Consider the following 20,629-nt stretch of genomic DNA (forward strand, 5'->3'; position numbering starts at 1 on the left):
ATCAGATGGTTGTAGATATGTTGTGTTGCCTCCGAGACCTCTGTTCTCTTCCATTGGTCTATATCTCTGTTTTGGTACCAGTACCATGCTGTTTTGATTATTGTAGCCTTGTAGTATAGTTTGAAGTCCAGTAGTGTGATGCCTCCTGCTTTGTTCTTTTTGCTTAGAATTGACTTGGCTATGCGGGCTCTCTTTTGGTTCCATATGAAGTTTAAGGTGGTTTTTTCCAGTTCTGTGAAGAAGGTCATTGGTAGCTTGATGGGGATAGCATTGAATCTGTAAATTACTTTGGGCAGTATGGGCATTTTCACGATATTGATTCTTCCTAACCATGAACATGGAATGTTTCTCCATCTGTTTGTGTCCTCTCTTATTTCATTGAGCAGTGGCTTGTAGTTCTCCTTGAAGAGGTCCTTTACGTTCCTTGTTAGTTGTATTCCTAGGTATTTTATTCTCTTTGTGGCAATTGTGAATGGAAGTTTGTTCTTGATTTGGCTCTCTTTAAGTCTGTTATTGGTGTATAGGAATGCTTGTGATTTTTGCACATTGATTTTGTATCCTGAGACTTTGCTGAACTTGCTTATCAGTTTCAGGAGGTTTGAGGCTGAGACGATGGGGTCTTCTAGATATACAATCATGTCGTCTGCAAATAGAGACAATTTGACTTCCTCCTTTCCTTTTTGAATGCCCTTTATTTCTTTTTCTTGCCTGATTGCTCTGGCCTGAACTTCTAATACTATGTTGAATAGCAGTGGTGAGAGAGGGCATCCTTGTCTGGTGTCACATTTCAAGGGGAATGCTTCCAGTTTTTGCCCATTCAGTATGATATTGGCTGTTGGTTTGTCGTAAATAGCTTTTATTATTTTGAGATACGTTCCATCGATACCCAGCTTATTGAGGGTTTTTAGCATAAAGGGCTGTTGAATTTTGTCAAAGGCCTTCTCTGCATCACTTGAGATAATCATGTGGTTTTTGTCTTTGGTTCTGTTTATGTGGTGAATTACGTTTATAGACTTGCGTATGTTGAACCAGCCTTGCATCCCTGGGATGAAGCCTAATTGATCATGGTGGATAAGCTTTTTGACGTGCTGTTGCAATCGGCTTGTCAGTATTTTATTGAAGATTTTTGCATCTATGTTCATCATGGATATTGGCCTGAAGTTTTCTTTTCTTGTTGAGTCTCTGCCGGGTTTTGGAATCAGGATGATGTTGGTCTCATAAAATGATTTAGGAAGAATTCCCTCTTTTTGTATTGTTTGGAATAGTTTCAGAAGGAATGGTACCAGCTCCTCTTTGTATGTCTGGTAGAATTCGGCTGTGAACCTGTCTGGACCTGGGCTTTTTTTGGGTGGTAAGTTCTTAATTGCTGCCTCAACTTCAGACTTTGCTATGGGTCTGTTCAGGGTTTCGGCTTCTTCCTGGTTTAGGCTTGGGAGGAGGCAAGTGTCCAGGAATTTATCCATTTCTTCCAGGTTTATTAGTTTATGTGCATAGAGTTGTTTATAATAATCTCTGATGATGGTTTGAATTTCTGTGGAATCTGTGGTGATATCCCCTTTATCATTTTTTATTGCATCAATTTGGTTATTCTCTCTTTTCTTTTTTATTAATCTGGCTAGTGGTCTGTCTATTTTGTTGATCTTTTCAAAAAACCAGCTCCTGGATTTATTGATTTTTTGAAGGGTTTTTTGTGTCTCTATCTCCTTCAGTTCTGCTCTGATCTTAGCTATTTCTTGTCTTCTGCTAGACTTGGAGTTTTTTTGATCTTGCTCCTCTAGCTCTTTCAGTTTTGACGATAGGGTGTCAATTTTTGATCTCTCCTTTCTTCTCATGTGGGCACTTATTGCTATATATTTTCCTCTAGATACTGCTTTAAATGTGTCCCAGAGATTCTGGTATATTGTGTCTTCATTCTCGTTGGTTTCAAAGAACATCTTTATTTCTGTCTTCATTTCATTGTTTATCCAGTCAACATTCAAGAGCAAGTTGTTCAGTTTCCATGAAGCTGTGCGGTTCTGGGTTAGTTTCTGAATTCTGAGTTCTAACTTGATTGCACTGTGGTCTGAGAGACTGTTTGTTACAATTTCCGTTCTTTTGCATTTGCTGAGGAGTGATTTACTCCCAATTATGTGGTCAGTTTTAGAGTAGGTGTGATGTGGTGCTGAGAAGAATGTATATTCTGTGGATTTGGGGTGGAGAATTCTGTAAATGTCTATTAGGTTTGCTTGGTCCAGGTCTGAGTTCAAGTCCTGGATATCCTTGTTAATTTTCTGTCTGGTTGATCTGTCTAATAATGACAATGGGGTGTTAAAGTCTCCCACTATTATTGTGTGGGAGTCTAAGTCTCTTTGTAAGTCATTAAGAACTTGGCTTATGTATCTGGGTGCTCCTGTATTGGGTGCGTATATATTTAGGATCGTTAGCTCTTCTTGTTGCATTGATCCTTTTACCATTATGTAATGTCCCTCTTTGTCTCTTATGATCTTTGTTGCTTTAAAGTCTAATTTATCAGAGATGAGAATTGCAACTCCTGCTTTTTTTTGCTCTCCATTTGCTTGGTAAATCTTCCTCCATCCCTCTATTTTGAGCCTTTGTGTATCCTTGCATGTGAGATGGGTTTCCTGGATACAGCACACCGATGGGTTTTGGCATTTTATCCAATTTGCCAGTCTGTGTCTTTTGATTGGGGCATTTAGTCCATTTACATTTAGGGTTAATATTGTTATATGCGAATTTGATACTGCCATTTTGGTGCTAGCTGGGTGTTTTGCCCTTTAGTTGAGCTGGTACTTGTTGTTCCTTTATATGTGTAGAGCCTCTTTCAGGAGCTCTTGTAGAGCTGGCCTGGTGGTGATGAAATCTCTGAGTACTTGCATGTTCCCAAAGGATTTTATTTTTCCTTCACTTATGAAGCTTAGTTTGGCTGGATAGGAGATTCTGGGTTGAAAGTTCTTTTCTTTAAGGATGTTGAATATTGGCCCCCACTCTCTTCTGTCTTGTAGGGTTTCTGCTGAGAGATCTGCTGTGAGTCTGATGGGCTTCCCTTTGTGGGTAACCTGATCTTTCTCTCTGGCTGCCCTTAGTATTTTCTCCTTCATTTCAACCCTGGTGAATCTGACGATTATGTGCCTTGGGGTTGCTCTTCTTGACAAATATCTTTGTGGTGTTCTCTGTATTTCCTGGACTTGAATGTTTGCCTGCCTTGCAAGGTTGGGGAAGTTTTCCTGGATAATATCCTGAAGAGTACTTTCCAGCTTGGATTCATTCTCTTCATCGCATTCAGGTACGCCTATCAAACGTAGATTAGGTCTTTTCACATAGTCCCACATTTCTTGGAGATTTTGTTCATTCCTTTTTACCCTTTTTTCTCCAGTCTTGCCTTCCCGTTTTATTTCATTAAGTTGATCTTCAACCTCTGATATCCTTTCTTCTGCGTGGTCAATTCGGCTGTTGATACTTGTGCATGCTTCGCGAAGTTCTCGTGTTGCGTTTTTCAGCTCCATCAATTCACTTATATTCCTTTCTATTTTGTCCATTCTCGTTAGCATTTTGTCAAATCTTTTTTCAAGGTTCTTAGTTTCTTTGCATTTGGTTAGAACATGTTCTTTTAGTTCACAGAAGTTTCTTACTACCCACCTTCTGAAGTCTGATTTTGTCATTTCATCACACTCGTTCTCCCTCCAACCTTGTTCCCTTGTTGGTGAGGAGTTGTGATCCCTTGTAGGAGGAGAGGTGTTCTGGTTTCGGGTGTTTTCATCCTTTTTGTGCTGGCTTCTTCCCATCTTTAAGGATTTATCCACCTGTCGACTTTGTAGTTGCTGGCTTTCAGATTGGGCCTCAAATCTTTCAGATTGACGTTGTGTTTGTTGATGATGAGGTTATTTCTGTTTCTTGGTTTTCCTTCTGACAGTCTGGTGCCTCTGCTGTAGGTCTGCTGAGATTCACTCCAGGCCCTGATTGCCTGGGGTTCACCTGCAGCAGCTGCTGAACAGTAAGGGTTGTTACCAGTTTTCTTCTTCTGCTATCTTTGTCCCAGAAGGATACCCGCCTAGTGTCAATCTGATCCCTCCTTTATGAGGTGTCTCTTTGGCTATATAGGGGTCAGGGAGCTGCTTGAGGAGACGGTCTCTTCTTTATAGGAGCTCAAATGGTGAGCTGTGAGCTCTGTTGTTCATTCAGAGCTGCTGGGCAGGTACGTTTAGGTCTGCTGCAGCAGAACTCATAAGCTGCTTTTTGTTCCCAGGTGCTCTGTCCCAGGGATTTAGAGCTTTATTTATGAGTTTCCGTTATGCTGCTGTCTTCTTTTTTTTTTTTCCTTCAGAGCTGCCCTGCCCAGCAAGGAGGCAGCCTAGTCACTGTCGGCCTGTAGAGGCTTTGCTGAGCTGCTGTGGGCTCCGCCCAGCCGCCTAGTGAACTTCCCTGCAGTCCTGTTTATATGGGTGTAGTTAGAACTGCTTTGGCGATGGTGGCCCGCCTCTGTTGAGGCGGAGTCTCTCTGCTGTGGCGGGTTGTCTTGGCAATGGCGGGCTGCCTTGGTAATGGCGGACGCCCCTCCCCCACAAAGCTGGACCATCCCGGGTTCAGCTGCGCTTGCTGTGAACCTCTCAATCCAGAGTTTCTGGTTGCTGTTCTTTTGTGGGGGTGGGACCAGCCGAGCCTGATCGCCTGGCTCCCTGCTTCAGAGCCTTTTTTAAGTTGGTGTTCCAGTCGCCTGTTGAAGAGGCGCCGGGGTCTGTTTGTTTTCCCCTGCGGCCACTCACTGCGCTGGCTTAAACAGCGGCACTGAGGTTTGTGGCGTTTTTTTTTTTTTTTTTTTTTTTTCCCTGGAATCTACTGTCCTGGTTCCCTGCTCAGTCCCCTTTTTAAACAGACGAATGGGCGACTTCCCGTGGCTGCAATCGCCAGCCAAAAGGGCACCCGGGCCGGTGTATTTTGTACGGAGAACCGTGGCTCTGGGGCGCCGACAAAGCAGCCGCGCGGGGCAAAGCAGCGGCCCCGGCCGGCACAGCCGCTCTGGCCTAAATGGCCGCACTGGCGACCGTGGAGCTCCTCCGCCTGGGAATTTCCTAGTCTGTGGGCAATAAAAATGCGGTCTCAACTCACCCTCTGCGCTTTCACTGGGAGCTGCAATCCTGAGCTGTTCCTAAACGGCCATCTTGGATCCTCTCCCCCTCATTAAAATTTAAAATCAATTTAGAAAGTATCAATTGACCCTTGATCACATACAAGCAGGCTACTGTTCAAGTTACTAGATAGGTTCCAGCACTGAATGTACAGGGTTAAGAGAATTGCGCAGGCAAGCGTCACACAGGACAATAAGATAATGGCTGGAATATACAGCAGTAATATCAAAGAGGTACAAAGGTTGCCAAAAGTCAGAGATAATAGTGGGGTACTGAGAAAGGCTACAGGGAGAGAATAACAGTAAGGCGGGTCTTGAGAAACAAGGAGACTTTGTTTTATAGGTACAGGTAATATGAGGGCAGAGAGAGTTTTGGGTGGAGAGGTTGGGCCAGGGGTAAGAGATCACAAATTCATGTGTTCTTTATTTTTCTTTTCTTTCTTTCTTTCTCTCTCTCTTTTTTTTGAGATGGGAGTTTCACTCTTTCACTCAGGTTGGAGTGAAGTGACATAATCTCAGCTCACTGCAACCTCCGTCCCCCAGGTTCAAGTGATTCTTCTGCCTCAGTCAGCCTCCCGGGTAGCTGGGATTATAGGCGTCCACCATGCCCAGCTAATTTTTGTATTTTTAGTAGAGACAGGGTTTCACCATGTTGACTAGGCTGGTCTTGAACTCCTGACCTCAGGTGATCCACCCTCCTTGGCCTCCCAAAGTGCTAGGATTACAGGCGTGAGCCAACTTGCCTGGCCGCACGTGTATTCTAAACCATAAGTATAATAGTTCATGTTGCTTGACATGTTGGAGTAGGGGAAGAGATTAGGGACAGATAAGATTGAAACGGGTCTGTGCTGTGAAAGTGGGTTAGACAGGGTGGGACAAGGTGGCTGATGTCTGTAATCCCAGCACTTTGGGAGCCCAAGGTAAGTGGATCACTTGAGGTCAGGAGTTCGAGACTAGGCTGGCCAACATGGTGAAACCCTGTCTCTACTAAAAATACAAAAATTAGCCAGGCATAATGGTGTGCACCTGTAATCCCAGCTACTTGGGAGGGTGAAGCAGGACAATCGCTTGAACCCAGGAGATGGAGCCAAGATCCTGCCACTGCACTCCAGCCTGGGTGACAGGGTAAGACGCTTGTCTCAAAAAAAAAAAAAAAAAAAAGGGGGGGGGGGTTAGACTGAAATCGATCGGACATGGCTGAGTTGTGCTCAGGGAGATGGCATCTGCTAAGCACTATGCTTATAACAGAAAAAAGAACCTGATTCACAATGTGGAGCCCAGTTAGGAGATTTCTGAATAAGAATAGGTAAGGATCGCCACTGCATACCTACAACACGGAAGCTCCTGAGGCTTTACTCTGGAATTAGGGTGGTGAAAGAGCATATCTGTCATATAATGCTTCATGCACAGGCATTATATCCTTTATAAAACATCTTATTTAATCCTTATAATGGATTGTACTTGGTTGCAACCCTGTAATGTAATTGGTTCTATTTTAGGATGAGGAAGCCAAAGTTCTGTGATCAGGTCTCCCTGTCTGACAGCCTAGGCTACATATAGGTTTGTCTGGACACAAATTCACAAAAAAGGGGGACGGAGTTGGGTAATTTTCCAAGGAATTGAAGGACATGGGCAATAAGTGGCTATTGGAAGAGAGTTGGAGGACTCATGAGACAGGGAGGTGAGAGGAAGGCAGTTTCCAGGAAGAGCACTGTATGTCTGCACTCCAAACTCCCCTGGAAGCATCGTGGGGCTGACAGCTGGGCGAAGGGAGGCACGGTGAAGGAGGAGGGTGATGTTGACTAGAAAGATGACCAAGAAAAGAGAAGCTCTGTGTGTGTGTGTGTGTGTGTGTGTGTGTGTGCATGTGTGTGTGTTGAGGGGAGTGAGGTGTATAATTCATATGCATTAGGAAGCAAGTCAGTTTTAGTTTCAAGGCATGAGAGCTCTATCATCCATGCTTACTGTATAGCATTGGTCAAGCCATTTTGGACATCTGAGCACGAGCAGTGAGCTCATCTGATGAATCTCTGGCCTAACTTTACTGAAAGTGATAATCAAAGCAATGTTTAAATGTGAAAGATGGTTGTAAGCTATGAAAAGTGATAGAGAGGATTGCTGCTGAGGTAAGCAAGGAATGATGACAGGCAAATTTGAGCATTCAAGAGTACATGCATGGAGATACAGTATCAACACCAGGATTGATAAAATAATAAAAAAGGACAAATTGATAAAGTTTTATCAATTGGTAAACTGATAAAATTTTCCACAAAATCAAAAACATCTGCTTTTTGAAAGATACCGGTAAAAAAATGAAAAAGTAATCCACAGATTAGAAAAATGCATTTGTGGGGCAGTGGCTTACACCTGTAATCCCAGCACTTTGGGAGGCGGAAGCGGGTGGATCACTTGAGATTAGGAGCCTGGCCAATATGGTGAAACCCTGTCTCTACTAAAAATACAAAAATTAGCCTGGTGTGGTGGCTTGCGCTTGCAATGTCAGCTACTGGGGAGGCGGAGATATAAGAATTGCTTGAACCCAAGAGGTGGAGGTTGCAGTGAGCCGACATTGCGCCACTGCATTCCAGGCTGGGTGACAGAGTGAGACTTTATCTAAAAAGAAAAAAAAATGCATTTGCAAAAACATATCGGATAACATATACCTGTATCCAGAATATACAGAGAACTCTAACAATTAAACAATAATAAACAAAAACAAGCCAATAAAATAACCCCAGAAAATAAATACTTAAAAAAATAGGCAAAAGATTTGAGTAGATACTTTACTAAAGGTGATATAAGGATGGCAAATAAGCTCATGAAAAGAGGCTCAACATAACTAGTCCTTAGGGAAATAAAGATTAAAAAGAAAATGACATCGTTACAACCAACTAGATGGCTAACACTCAGAAAACTGACAATGTCAAGTGTGGGAGAGGATGCTGAATAACTGAAACTCTTACGGATTGCTGGTAGGGACATAAAATGATACAGCCACTTTGGAAAATAGTTGGCAGTTTCTCATAAAAGGATAAATTGATATGGTAGGGACATAAAATGATACAGCCACTTTGAAAAATAGTTGGCAGTTTCTCATAAAAGGACCCAAATGGACACTTATCTTACAACTCAGTTACTCACTCTTACTCCTAGATATTCACCCAAGAGAAATAAAAATTATTTTCACAGAAAAACCTTCAAGCGAATGTTACAACCATTACAATTATGTATAAGTAATTGCCTGAAACTGGAAAGATCCCAAATGTTCTTTATTATTATTATTGTTATTTTTGAGATGGAGTCTCACTCTGTCTCCCAGGCTAGAGTGCAGTGGCATGATCTCGGCTCACTGCAACCTCCGCCTCCAGGGTTCAAGAGACTGTCCTGCTTCAGCCTCCCGTGTAGCTGGGATTACATGTGTGTGCCACCACTCCTGGCTTATTTTTTTTGTATTTTTAGTGGAGATGGGGTTTCACCATGTTGGCTAGGCTGGTCTCAAACTCCTGACCTCAAGTGATCTGCCCGCCTCAGCCTCCCAAAGTGCTGGGATTACAGGCATGAGCCACCTTGCCTGGACCCAAATGTTGTTTAACTGGTGAATGGATACATAAAATGTCGTACATCTGTATAATGGAATACTACTCAAAAATAAAAAAAGAATGAACTGCTCTGCCGTGGAAAATAGTAGAGCGGTCCCTAAATAAATTTAAAATAAAATTACCATATGATCCAGCAATCGTATCTCTGAGTGTGTATCCACAAGAACTGAAAAAAGGACCTCAAAGATAAGTTTTACATCCATGTCCACTGCTGTGCTATTCACAAAAGCCAGGAGGTAAGAAACCTAAATGTCCATTGACAGATGAATGGATAAAGAAAATGTCGCCTATATGTACAATAGAATATTATTCTGACTTTCAAAAGAAGGATATCTTGTCACATAGTACAACATGGATGAACCTTGAGAACATTTTGCTAAATGAAATAAATCAGTCATAAAAAGACAAATACTGCATGATTCCACTTATATGAGGTATCTAAGTAGCCAAACTCTTAGACAAAGTAGAATGGTCGTTGGCAGGGGCTGGGGGAGGGAGAGGAGAGTTGTTGTTTAATGGATATAGGGTTTCAGTTTTGCCAAGATGAAAAAGTTCTAGAGATGTGTTGCACAACAATGTTTATATAGTTAACAATACTGTATTGTTGATTAAAAAATGGTTATTTGCAGCCATAGAAAGGAACAAGATCTGTCCTTTGCAGGGACATGAATGAAACTGGAAGTCATTATCCTTAGCAAACTAATGCAGGAAGAGAAAACCAAACACTGCATGTTCTCACTAAGTGGGAGTTGAACAATGAGAGCACATGGACAAAGGGAGGGAACAACACACACTAGGGCCTGTTGGGGGGAGGCGGGGGGAGAGGGAGAGCATCAGGATAAATAGCTAATGCATGCCAAACTTCATACCCGGGTGATGGGTTGATAAGTGCAGCAAACCACCATGGCACATGTTTACCTATGTAACAAATCTGCACATCCTGCACACGTGCCCAGGAACTTAAAAAAAAATAAAAATGGTTCAGATAGTAAATTTTATGTATTTTTTTGCCACAATAAGAAAGGAATGTCTTACTGATATATTGATACTACTGATACAACAACATGGATAGCTCTGAAATATAACATGTGACGTAAAAGGAGACAGACTCATAAGAATACGGACTGCATGATTCCATTTATATGACATTTTAGAAAAAGTAAAAATCTAGAGACAGAAAATAAATCTGATTTTCTGATTTCCAGGTCTTGGGGATAGGGTGGAGATTGACTACACTGGGGCATAAGGAAATTTTCTGGGATGATGGAACTGTTCTATGTCCTGATTGTGGGGGTGGTGGTTATACAACTGCATGCATTTGTCAAAACCGGAAGAACTGAACACTAAAAAGAATGAGGAGTGGGTACATTACATAATGGTGATGCCATTAATAGAAGCCAGGAAGTGAGAAACTAAAGGTTTGGCAGGAAAGAATTTGATTTTGAACATGGTAAATTTGTGACACTGATGATGACAAACAGGTGGAGAGAATCAAAGGTGGTTATTGATGGAAATGGTTCCAATTGTTGGTGGAGGATGACCCTCTAAGGACAAAAATCCTGGAAGACAGCTACATCTAAGAAGTGAGAGAAGGAAGAGAAACCATTGAAGATAAATAAAACAACCTAGAGCAGAGTTCAGTGTCCCAGAAACCAAACGAAGAGGAAATTTCAAGAAAAATGAGCGTTACAACAATGTTAAATGCTTCGGAAAGATGAGGTAGATAAGGGCTGAGAACAAGGAAGTCAATAGACTTTAACGGAAGAACTTGTATTAAGTGTGAAACAGTGTATAATACAATTGCAACACCCATTGCAACAGGGTTCAGAGGAGGGTGTGAGTGATTTCGAGTGTTGTGACACTCTGATTTTGTTTGAATGGATTTAAAGAGTATTCAGACTTTAGCCAAACTCCATACGGGCATTTTCTAGAAAGAAAACACAATCTACAAGCAGGCAAGTTTTTGTTCGTAGGTTTCAACATACACACAGCTCATTACATGCTTTTGGAAATGTTCCATGTCAACATTTAAGATTGTGCTGTTCTAGAAAGTAAAACATTGTGCAAGTTTATCCATGCAATCAGTAACCATTTCCCAAAGCAGCATTATGTACAGATTATTCAGGTTCGCCCTTTATGTAGCACAGCATAGTGTCTTTCAATGAGAGGGAGAGAGAAATAGCATCCTATTTCTACCATCCTATCTATAGAAACCTATGTAAATTTCCAGTCAGGTATCTGAGTGACTGTGGCTATGGGAGAAACCTTGGCCTCTGTGCTGTCTGTGTGTTTCTTGGGGAGGTGGTGGTATTATTGCGAGTATGTGGCTGTCAAGATGCTTAGAATCCCAACACTTGCCTTAAACATCCAAAATTTCAACAGACTCTTTTTCATAAATCAGCTTCGTTGAGGTATAATTTATGGATCATAAAACTCATCGATTAAGTGTATAGTCAACGATGTTTAGTAAATTTATATAGACATGCAGCTATCATATCATCACAGTCCAGTTTTAGATCATTTCAACATTCCTGAAGTTTCCCTCACACCCACTTGTGGTTTATCCTCACTCCTTCTCTCGGCCCCAGGCAATCACTGATTTGTTTTCTGACTCTATAGTTCTGTCTCTTTCTAGAAATTTCATATAAATGGAACCATTCAGCATGTAATTTTTAAAACCTGCCTTTTTTCACTTAACATAATGTTTCTGAGGTTTATCCATGCAGTTGTAGGCATCAGTAATTCCTTTATGTTGATGAATGGTTTAGTCCACTGTATGGACCCACACATTTTGTTTATCCATTCACCAGTTGATGGACGTTAAGATTGCTTTTGTTTTTTGGCTATTATGAATAACACTACTGTGATCATTCATGTACAAATCTTCATGTGGGCATATATTTCCATTTCATGTGCTCACTAGCTAGCTATGCATACATCTCTTAAGTAAAATGTCTATTCGAGTCTTTTGCCTTCTTTAAAAAATTGAATAATTTTGCCTTTGCTATGGTCTGAATGTGTCCCTCAAAGTTCATGTGTTGGACACTTAATCCCCTTCCAATACAACAGTGTTCAGAGGGGGGACCTTTAAGAGGTGTTTAGGTCATGAGGGCTCTACTCTCATGAGTGGATTAATGTCACTATCTTGGGAGTTAGTTCATTATTGTGGAAGTGGGTTTTTCATGAGTCTGGTCACTTCTTGCTCTCTCTTGCACTCTCTCACATGCATGTGATGCCTTCCACCATGTTATGACACAGCAAGAAGACCCTCAGCAGATGTGGACTTCCCGGGCTCCTGGACTTCCCGGCCTCCAGAACTGTGAGCCAAATACATTTCTGTTCATTATAAATCACCCAATTTGTGGTATTGTGTTATAGCAGCACAAAACAGATGAAAACAGTCTTATCATTGAGTTGTAAAAGTTGGCTCTGGCTCTTAATGACAAACACTCCAGTCTGAATGAACAGTGTGTTCCTGGAGGATGGGTTAATTCTCCCTACCTTTTGTCTTCACCTGCCACTGTCACTAACATGCCCCCAGTCTCCCTCTCTAGCACCCACTTCTTTTACCTCTGTCAGAATCTTTCAGGATCAAAATCCCAGGCATTAAGCTCTAGAATGCACTATCCCTTTCTCTTATCAGTCTCATGCATGCCAAAGTCCTCATCCTTCTTCGTGACCTATGACATACTTACTTATTGAGGACAAACTCCCAGTCACCTCAACTTATTCCCTAATAGTTCCCCTACTTCCTCACAGGAACGGAAACTCAGCTTTCCCTTGAAAGGTGAGTCACAATTTCTTTGAAACTCCTGCCAGTAGGGGCCACACCTCTCCCTATTGCTGATTCACAGAGAGGTGGATAAGATGACTTCTTGATTCCCACATCACACTCAGATCTCTGCCCTATCATCTCTCAAAAGCTACCAACCCTTTCTCTTCAAGTGTATGCCCTCTGTAGACATTATTTTCTGACTACCTTGTTTGCACATTTTCCTTTTTTAGTTGTTATCCTGAAGGAGTGAAACATCAAGTGTTTCTCTATCTCCAGACATCACAGTCCTCTGATTTACAACATGTGAATAGAATAAGTGTACTCTCCATTCCATTCAACACCTGGGCTCCTCAGCACACTCTAGACCTCAAAATCACTCAAGTTACTCAGCTTCCAAGACCCTTCTGGTGTACTGAGTAGAGTGGACTCTGTTGAGCATCCAGTTTTTCCTTGAGACTTTCTCTTCCTTGGACTTTCATGGTAGTCTCTTCTCCTGGGTGTCTTACCTCACTGCTTGTCTTTTTCACTTTATACACATAGGTTCTATTGAATAATTGCTTTTGGACTCTCAAAAGCATATTCCCAGCCTTGACCCCTGTTATGGACTGAATTGTGTCCCCTGGAAATTCATATGTTGAAGCTCTAAGCCCCAATGTGACTGTGTTTAACGATGGGGCCTTTTAGAGGTAATTCAATTTACCTCTGAAGGGAAGAGATGAGATGGTCAACAATGACTGTGACACAGGTGGACTGGAATGAGCCCTGATTCTCAGAGGCCCAGGCGAGCACGAATTCCACATCAAGAAATTTGGAAGCTGTAACCAAGGCAGTCTAGCAGTGAGGGCATGATCCCTGGGTCTAGCTAGACAAGTGCCTTCCCTTATCTGCAAAGGCCATCCTTCTTGCACAAAACACAAAAGGCGTGCACCTGAGTGCTGAGGCTTGGAAAAATACTCACCTGGGCAGCCAGATTTACCACATTTCCCTTCCACCCTAAGGAGAAGTGGCATTTGAATTGGGCTAAAGGATAACAGGTTTGGAGTTGGGCAGCTGGATAAGGAAATACCAATCCAGGAGAGGCAGAGGAGCAGGAAAGTACAAGTCATGAGGGTGAGCCTTCATGCTGGGATTAGTGCCCTTTTAAGAAGAGACACTGGAGAACTGGCTCTCATTCTTTCAGCCATGTGAGGACACAGCAAGAAGGTGGCCATCTGTAAGCCAAGAAGAGAGCCCTCAACAGAGCCAAACTATGCTGGCACCTTGATCTTGGACTTCTAGACTTCAGAACGGTTAGAACTAAATTTTTATTGTTTAAGCCAACCAGTCTGTGGTCTATTGTATGGCAGCCCAAGCTGAATAACACATTTTTTACAAGCTGCAGGTCCACATTTTCAATTGCCTGATGGGCTTCTCTGCCTGAACATTCTACTCCCAAGGCAAACTCAGTGTGTTCAAGGCTCAGCTTGTTATTTTTCTTCTGAGTTCAGCTTTTGCTTCTGTGCTTCACATATGTGTTATTGCACCAGCATGTACTTTTGCTCATCTTTGACTTTTTATCAATTCCTTGGTAAATACTTTTGATTCTACCTCTCAGATGCTCTGCCTTCCATCTCTACCTTTCCATTCTCAGTTTCTGTCTTATTTCAAGTACCACCTCTCACTTCATCTTCCTGCTTCTACTCCTTTCAAGTCATCTTAGAGAATGATATGATTTGGATTTGTGTCCCCATTCAAACCTCATGTTGAATTATAATCCCCAGTGTTGGTGTTGAGGCCTGGCAGGAGGCAATTGCATCATGGGGAAAGATTTCTCCCTTTGGTGCTGTTCTTGTGATAGAGTTCCAAGGAGATTTGGTTGTTTAAAAGTGTGTGGCACTTCTCCCCTTGGTGAGAGCTTGTTGCCACCTTGGTCCTGCTCCTGTTTTGCCTTCTGCCATGGGTAAAAAGCTCCCCGAGACCTCCCCTCAGTGCTGGGGCATTGCCTGGTGGAGCTGTGACAAGAGGGCCACCATCCTCCAGACCCCAGAATGTTAGATCCATCTACAGTTGGTACCATGTGCCTGGAAAAGCTGCAGGCACTGAAAAGAGCCACAGGGGTGGAGTTGCCCAAGGCCTTGGAGGCCCACTCTGCATCAGCATGCCCTGAATGTGAGATATGGAGGAAAAAAAAAATTATTTTGGAGCTTTAAGATTTAATAACTGCCTTGCTGGGTTTTGGACTTGCATGGGGCCTGGAGCCCCTTTGCTTTAGCCAAAGGGCTATTCCATTTGGAATGGGAGCATTCACCCAATGCCTGCACCCCCACTGTATCTTGGAAGCAACTAACTTGTTTTTGATTTTACAGGCTTATAGGCACAAGGGACTTGCCTTGTCTCAGATGAGACTTTGGACTTGGACTTTTGAGTTGATGTTGGAATGAGTTCAGACTTTGAGGGACTGTTGGGAAGGCATGATTGCATTTTGAAATGTGAGAAGAACATGAGATTTGGGAGGGACTAGTGTGGAACAATATGGTTTGACTCTTTTCTCACCCAACTCTCATGTTAAATTGTAATCCCTGAAGTTGGGAGAGGGACCTGGTTGGAGGCGATTGGACCATGGGGGCAGATTTTTTCCTTTGGTGCTATGCTTGTGATGGAGTTCTCAGGAGATCTGGTTGTTTAAAAGTGTGTAGCACCTACCGCAGCCTCCTTGGTCCTGCTTCTGTCATGTAAAATGTCTGCTCCTATTTTGCCTTCTACTATGGGTAAAAGCTCCCTGAGGCCTCCCCAGCCATGCTTCCTGTAGAGCCAATTAAATCTCTTTTTATAATTACCCAGGCTCAGTATTTTTTTATAGCAGTGTGAGAACAGACTAAAACAATGATGAAGGATTGAAGTCTAATCTGATTACGTTTTTGTTTTCACATGACCAGAGAATAAATTCCATACTCTCTAGTTCCGTTTTCAAGGAACTCTATGACCTAGTATAAATATATTTTTCTCAGTTTATTCTCATAACTTCCCTCTGTGCATTCTGTTCTTGCTAAATAATCAACTAAGTACTGTTTCCTTTTAACTTTCCTGCTCCTCTGCCTCACCTGGATTGGTATTTCCATTGCCCAGCTACCCAACTCCAAACCTGCTATCCTTTAGCCCAATTCAAATGATACTTCTCCTTAGGGTGGAGGAGGAATGCAGTGAATCTGGCTGCCCAGGCGAGTATTTCTCCCAGCCTTAGCACTCAGGTGCATGCCTTTTGTGTTTTGTGCAAGAAGGATGGACTTTGCAGATAAGGGAAGGCACCTGTCTAGCTAGACCCAGGGATCATGCCCTCACTGCTAGACTGCCTTGGTTACAGCTTCCAGATTTCTTGATGTGGAATTCTTGTTCACCTGGGGCTATGAGAATCAGGGCTCATTCCAGTCCACCTGTGTCACAGTCATTGTTGACCATCTCATCTCTTCCCTTATGAGCCAAATCTCTTGGCCAACAGGGTTCATGCCTGGTTTGGCTCTGGGCTTTTTAAGGAGCAAGTATGTTGCCCTACCCAACAAACATTTTTGAATAAATGAGTGAATTTATGAAAATATACAATGTATACATATCAGACAAGTCCATTTTTATATATGAAGAAAACTGAAATTGGTGGTGTTGAGTTTTTTTAAAAATTAAGTAGCCATAAAACTTCAGACAAAGTTGGATATTAAAGTAAAAGAGGAGAAAGTCAGAGATGATCAATACATTACCACATCTGACTTGGTGGTAAACTTTTGAGTTTGTAGACTTTCCAAAGCCATCCACTTCACTGGCAGCTTTGCACCTGTTTTGTTGTGTACACTATAGTATTCTTTATCATACATATCTCTGGCAAGACCAAAATCAGCAACCTTGACAGTGAATTTTTCATCCAGCCTATAGAAAGGACAAAAATTATTACCAGTGGCTGAAACAGAATAATTTACAATGATGCTGAATATCTGCAGGTTAAACGAGTGGCTTCAGTATTTGAAATCCATAACTTCTGAAGGAAGTACTTCATCTAGCCTCTATTGACTAACACTAAATTAACAACAGAATTCCTGAATAAAAATGCTTGACATTGACATTGCCAATTTAACAGGCTGAGGAAAGAGATCATGAATTGTATGGAGTAAGAAAGTCCTTTTTGCTTTGATGTAGATCTGCAGTAGTAAGGCTGCCTCTCCTAGGGGTTTTCTTTGGTTGCTAAATAGAGTATGCCAATTGACTCCCCAAGAAATCACCAGTCTTCACTTGTCCACTTATTAGCAATACTCAGTTTTATGGAAGAGCATGACAGGGGACTGATACTTTACTTTTTCATTCTTAAATGAGGTAGGTTAGCACACAAAACTCATATATCCCACCGCTGAGGTAATAGAGAACTAAGATACACAGTAAAGGATCTAAGAAAAACAGCAAAATGCAACAAAAATCAATTTCCGCTATCTGGGGCTACGCATCCTCTGTTTAAGCTGGCTTTTATGTTGGTACATTGACCAAAACCAAGGTAGGAAATTAATAGCGCAGCTCTTTCATTCACACATACCATAAGTCACGAATCACCGCTATGCAAGGGAAAGCATGAACTCAATTACAAACTGTTGACTGTTGTGTTATACAGCCAGGCAGCCAGACGCAAATAAAGTTCTTTGTATATTCATTCCCAAATACCATTTTTGGTAGGGCTTCTGCAAGCTGGCTTCAAATCCACTCTTGGGAAGTTGCAATATGTTGGTATTTGTGTTCCCAGCCCTCTCCTTTTCACTGTCAAATGCTGAAGATCAAATTCTCCCTCCTGAACACTAATGCAGTGTGAAACCACAACATGGAGAGCTACTGGAGGGAAGGACTGAGAAAAGCAAAAGTGCACAACAGCTGTGTAAGACCCCCTATGGAGAATCCTTTTAAATTCTCTGTTGGATAAAGTCTGAAAGTCCCACACACATCCCCAGGGCTTACACATCCATTTAAAATTGTAACAGAAATAAAGGACTTTTGCATAAAGAGAAAACAGCCTAACTAGCATTGAACAGTGGGAAACAGATTCCTCCTTGTCACTTAATTTGGACTGTGGTCGCAGAGATTCTAATACTTACATACAGTTTCTTGCAGCCAAGTCTCTGTGGACAAACTTTTTGCTTGCAAGATATTTCATGCCTTTGGCTACTTGAAGACCAAAGCCAATAAGATCTTTTACAGTTGGATTCTGCAATCAAAGAAAGTTGGAAAAGCATAAACTAAGCATCTACTCTTCTGATTTTGATCTTAGAATTCTGAAATGTTTATTTATAAAAAACTATCTTGTCTCAAAAATTAGTTTGGGCTTGGTGGGCTCAAGCCTATAATCCCAGAACTTTGGGAGGCCAAGGCAAGAGGATGGCTTGAGGCCAGGAGTTTGAGATCAGCCTGGGCAATACAGTGAGAGCCTGTCTTTTTACTCCCATCCACTGCCCACAAAAAACTAGCTTGGTGTGGTGATGTGCACTTGTAGTCCCAGTTGCTTAGTAGTCTGAAAAGGGAGGATCACTTGAGCCCAGGAGTTGGATACTGCAAGTGCACTATGACTGTGCCAGTGCACTCCAGTCTGGGTGACAGAGACCTTGTCTCCAAAAACAAAACAACAACAAAAAGTCTGCCCCATTGATAGGTCAACTATTTGTTAAGTATTTATTGTATGCAAAACACCAGGCTAGTTATTTTTATAAATTATGGTTGCTTCTACACGTCTGTCAGACAGGTGTTACAGGCTCCATTTTCCAGATGGGGAAATAGAGGCGTTTTAAAAATGTAGTTTTATTATTTTCCAGGTCTGATGAGGCCCACAGAACAGGAAATAATTGCCATTGAAAAGATAGTTTGCTACTCATAGTTTGCAAGAGGAAGGGGCACAAACTGTTATGCAGGGTCATGTGGGGAAGCCCTGGAATCTGGAGGCAGAGGGAGTGAGGGGAAAAACATGAGGAGAGGCTTCACTGCAGTTTCCCTTGGAAGGAACTGGTAAGGCAGGGTAAGCAGGTTTGGAACTAGCCAATTTGGCTCCAGGGATGTTCCCAGTCATCTGGAACTGGGCCCTTGGGGTGATTAGGGAGGGTGGATAGTGACCCAAAGTGTAAGAGCTTGATAAAGGAGGTTAAGTAAGGGCTCTGGATTGCACATGACAGGTATGTTTTGAAGGCAAGTTGTTTACTATTTGTAGGAATAAGCTAGCCTTGGGAGGGACAGCCCTTCCAGGGTCAGCAAGGCACAAGATGTCAGAACATTAGAAACACACTGTGAATAGAGGAGGCTCAGAAAGGAATCACCCCAAACAACTCAGATGTCAAGTCTGGTGATGTCACTGGCTGGCAATCAGGAATTGGGTATTCCCTCTTCAACATTCCCTGAGGAGTTTGTCAGTGCAAGATGTGGTCAGTGGGGTCCCTACAAGAAGAGCTTTGGCCCCTCAATGCACACAGCACAGAGAAAGGCCAGTTCCTGGCTTTAGGTTTCTCTTTAAGATGCACCTGGGTTTGCGGTTGTCCTCAGTATCAACTCCTTGAGTTAAAAAAATCCAATCCGGCACTACTCTGTTCCGGATAACAAGAAGTCGCTATCATGCTTTAGCCCTGGAGTAACACTACCCTAGAGAAGGTAACATGTCCAGCCACATTAATTCATCAGGGTAATAACAAAAGTTGAAGCGGGAAAGTGGGGTCTGTCAGGGCAGCTGTGTGCTTTGTAAGGTCAATTCACCTTACGTGAAAAAATTCACTGCCAAGGAATGCTTTATTCTTTGGGCTGAATAATATCTTTACTCTCCTAGAGCGTATTTTCTCTGAGAATTTGATCCCATATTTATAAAGCTGTTTTTGATCAAGGTAAGGCTACTTCATTAACTCCCACAGATACCTGGACAGCTGGAACCAAGACGGAGCCTGAAGCCATCTATGAATTCAGTCTTGAGATTCTTCCTCCCACCCTCCCTGGTTCTGGCCTGAAGACTTTTAGGTCATGGCATAAATGTCACAAAAAGAACCTACCACTTGTAAGAGCTTAAGAAACTTTTTGTAACCGTTAACTGATTCATTCAAAAATTATTTACTCAGAGTCTATGTGCCAAACACTGTTTTGGATGTTGGAGCCACAGCAGTGAACAAAATACACAAAAATCCTACCCTCATGAGCTTCCATTCTAATGAAATGAGGTTGTGTGTACATATATATGCACACATACACATCTAAATAGTTATTACTTTTGTTTATTGTCTACTACAGTGCTATTCAATAGAAATGGAAAGCAAGTCACACATGTAATTTAAAATTTTCTGGTAGCCATATTAAAAAGTAAAAAGAAACAGGTGAAATTAATTTTCACAATATATTTTTCAACCCCAAACATCCAAAATATTTCAGCATGTAATCAATAGAAACAACTACTAGTGAGATATTTCACCTTCTTTTTTTATACTAAATATTGAGAATCTGAGATGTATTCTACACCATACAACACATTTCAGTTCGAAGTAGCCTCCTTTTACATGTGGCTCATGGCCATAGCATTGGACAGCTCAGACCTCGTGTATCAGATGATGATAAGTGTGATGGGAGGAAATGGAGCAGGGAAGAGAAGTCTGAAGCCATGTGGATGGGTGGTCAGTTGCAATTTTAAACAGTTCAGGGAAGCCTTATGCTGAAGATGACATTATGGCCAAGAACTAAAGAAGATGATGAAGTGAGATATGTGGCTATTTGGGGGGAGAGTGTTCTAGGCAGAGGGAGTGCAAGTGCAAAGGTCCTGAGGTATGAGAGTGGATGGCAAGAATGAGGAACAACAAGGGATGCATCTGCAGCTAATTCTTCAATGCCTTCTAGAGTTAACATTCCATATGGGCTGAGGCTTGCTCTGCTTCTACTTCTCCTGTGTTGTGCAGTTTCTGGCACATAGTAGACACTCAGAGATGACTATATGTCCCTATCGGGGGAAGGTAGAGCAAGGTTGCTTGCAGAGCAAGTTAGAATCATCATTACCGGAAACCCTTCCAGGTATCACTATTTCCCACCAGGATAGAGGATTTTGAGGTATATTTGAATGGTGCCAATATTTTAAATGTGCATCTTTGGCTACTAGCTTTTTTTTTTTTTTTTTTTGAG

General features: G+C 42.1%; 1 protein-coding gene across 1 annotated transcript in view; it reads right to left on the bottom strand.

The window, feature by feature from the left end:
* Nucleotides 1-20,629, bottom strand: part of MET (MET proto-oncogene, receptor tyrosine kinase) — a 135,280-nt gene that overhangs the window by 9,820 nt on the left and 104,831 nt on the right. The window contains exons 19-20 of the mRNA XM_032276217.1: nt 17,596-17,705; nt 16,225-16,390 (exon numbers count right to left, since the gene is read on the bottom strand). Coding sequence (XP_032132108.1) covers nt 16,225-16,390; nt 17,596-17,705 — 276 coding nt within the window. The remainder of the gene's footprint in view (nt 1-16,224; nt 16,391-17,595; nt 17,706-20,629) is intronic.

Source organism: Sapajus apella, unplaced genomic scaffold, assembly GCF_009761245.1.
Source record: "Sapajus apella isolate SASKATOON/1434 unplaced genomic scaffold, GSC_monkey_1.0 scaffold7, whole genome shotgun sequence".
Lineage (NCBI taxonomy): Eukaryota > Metazoa > Chordata > Mammalia > Primates > Cebidae > Sapajus > Sapajus apella.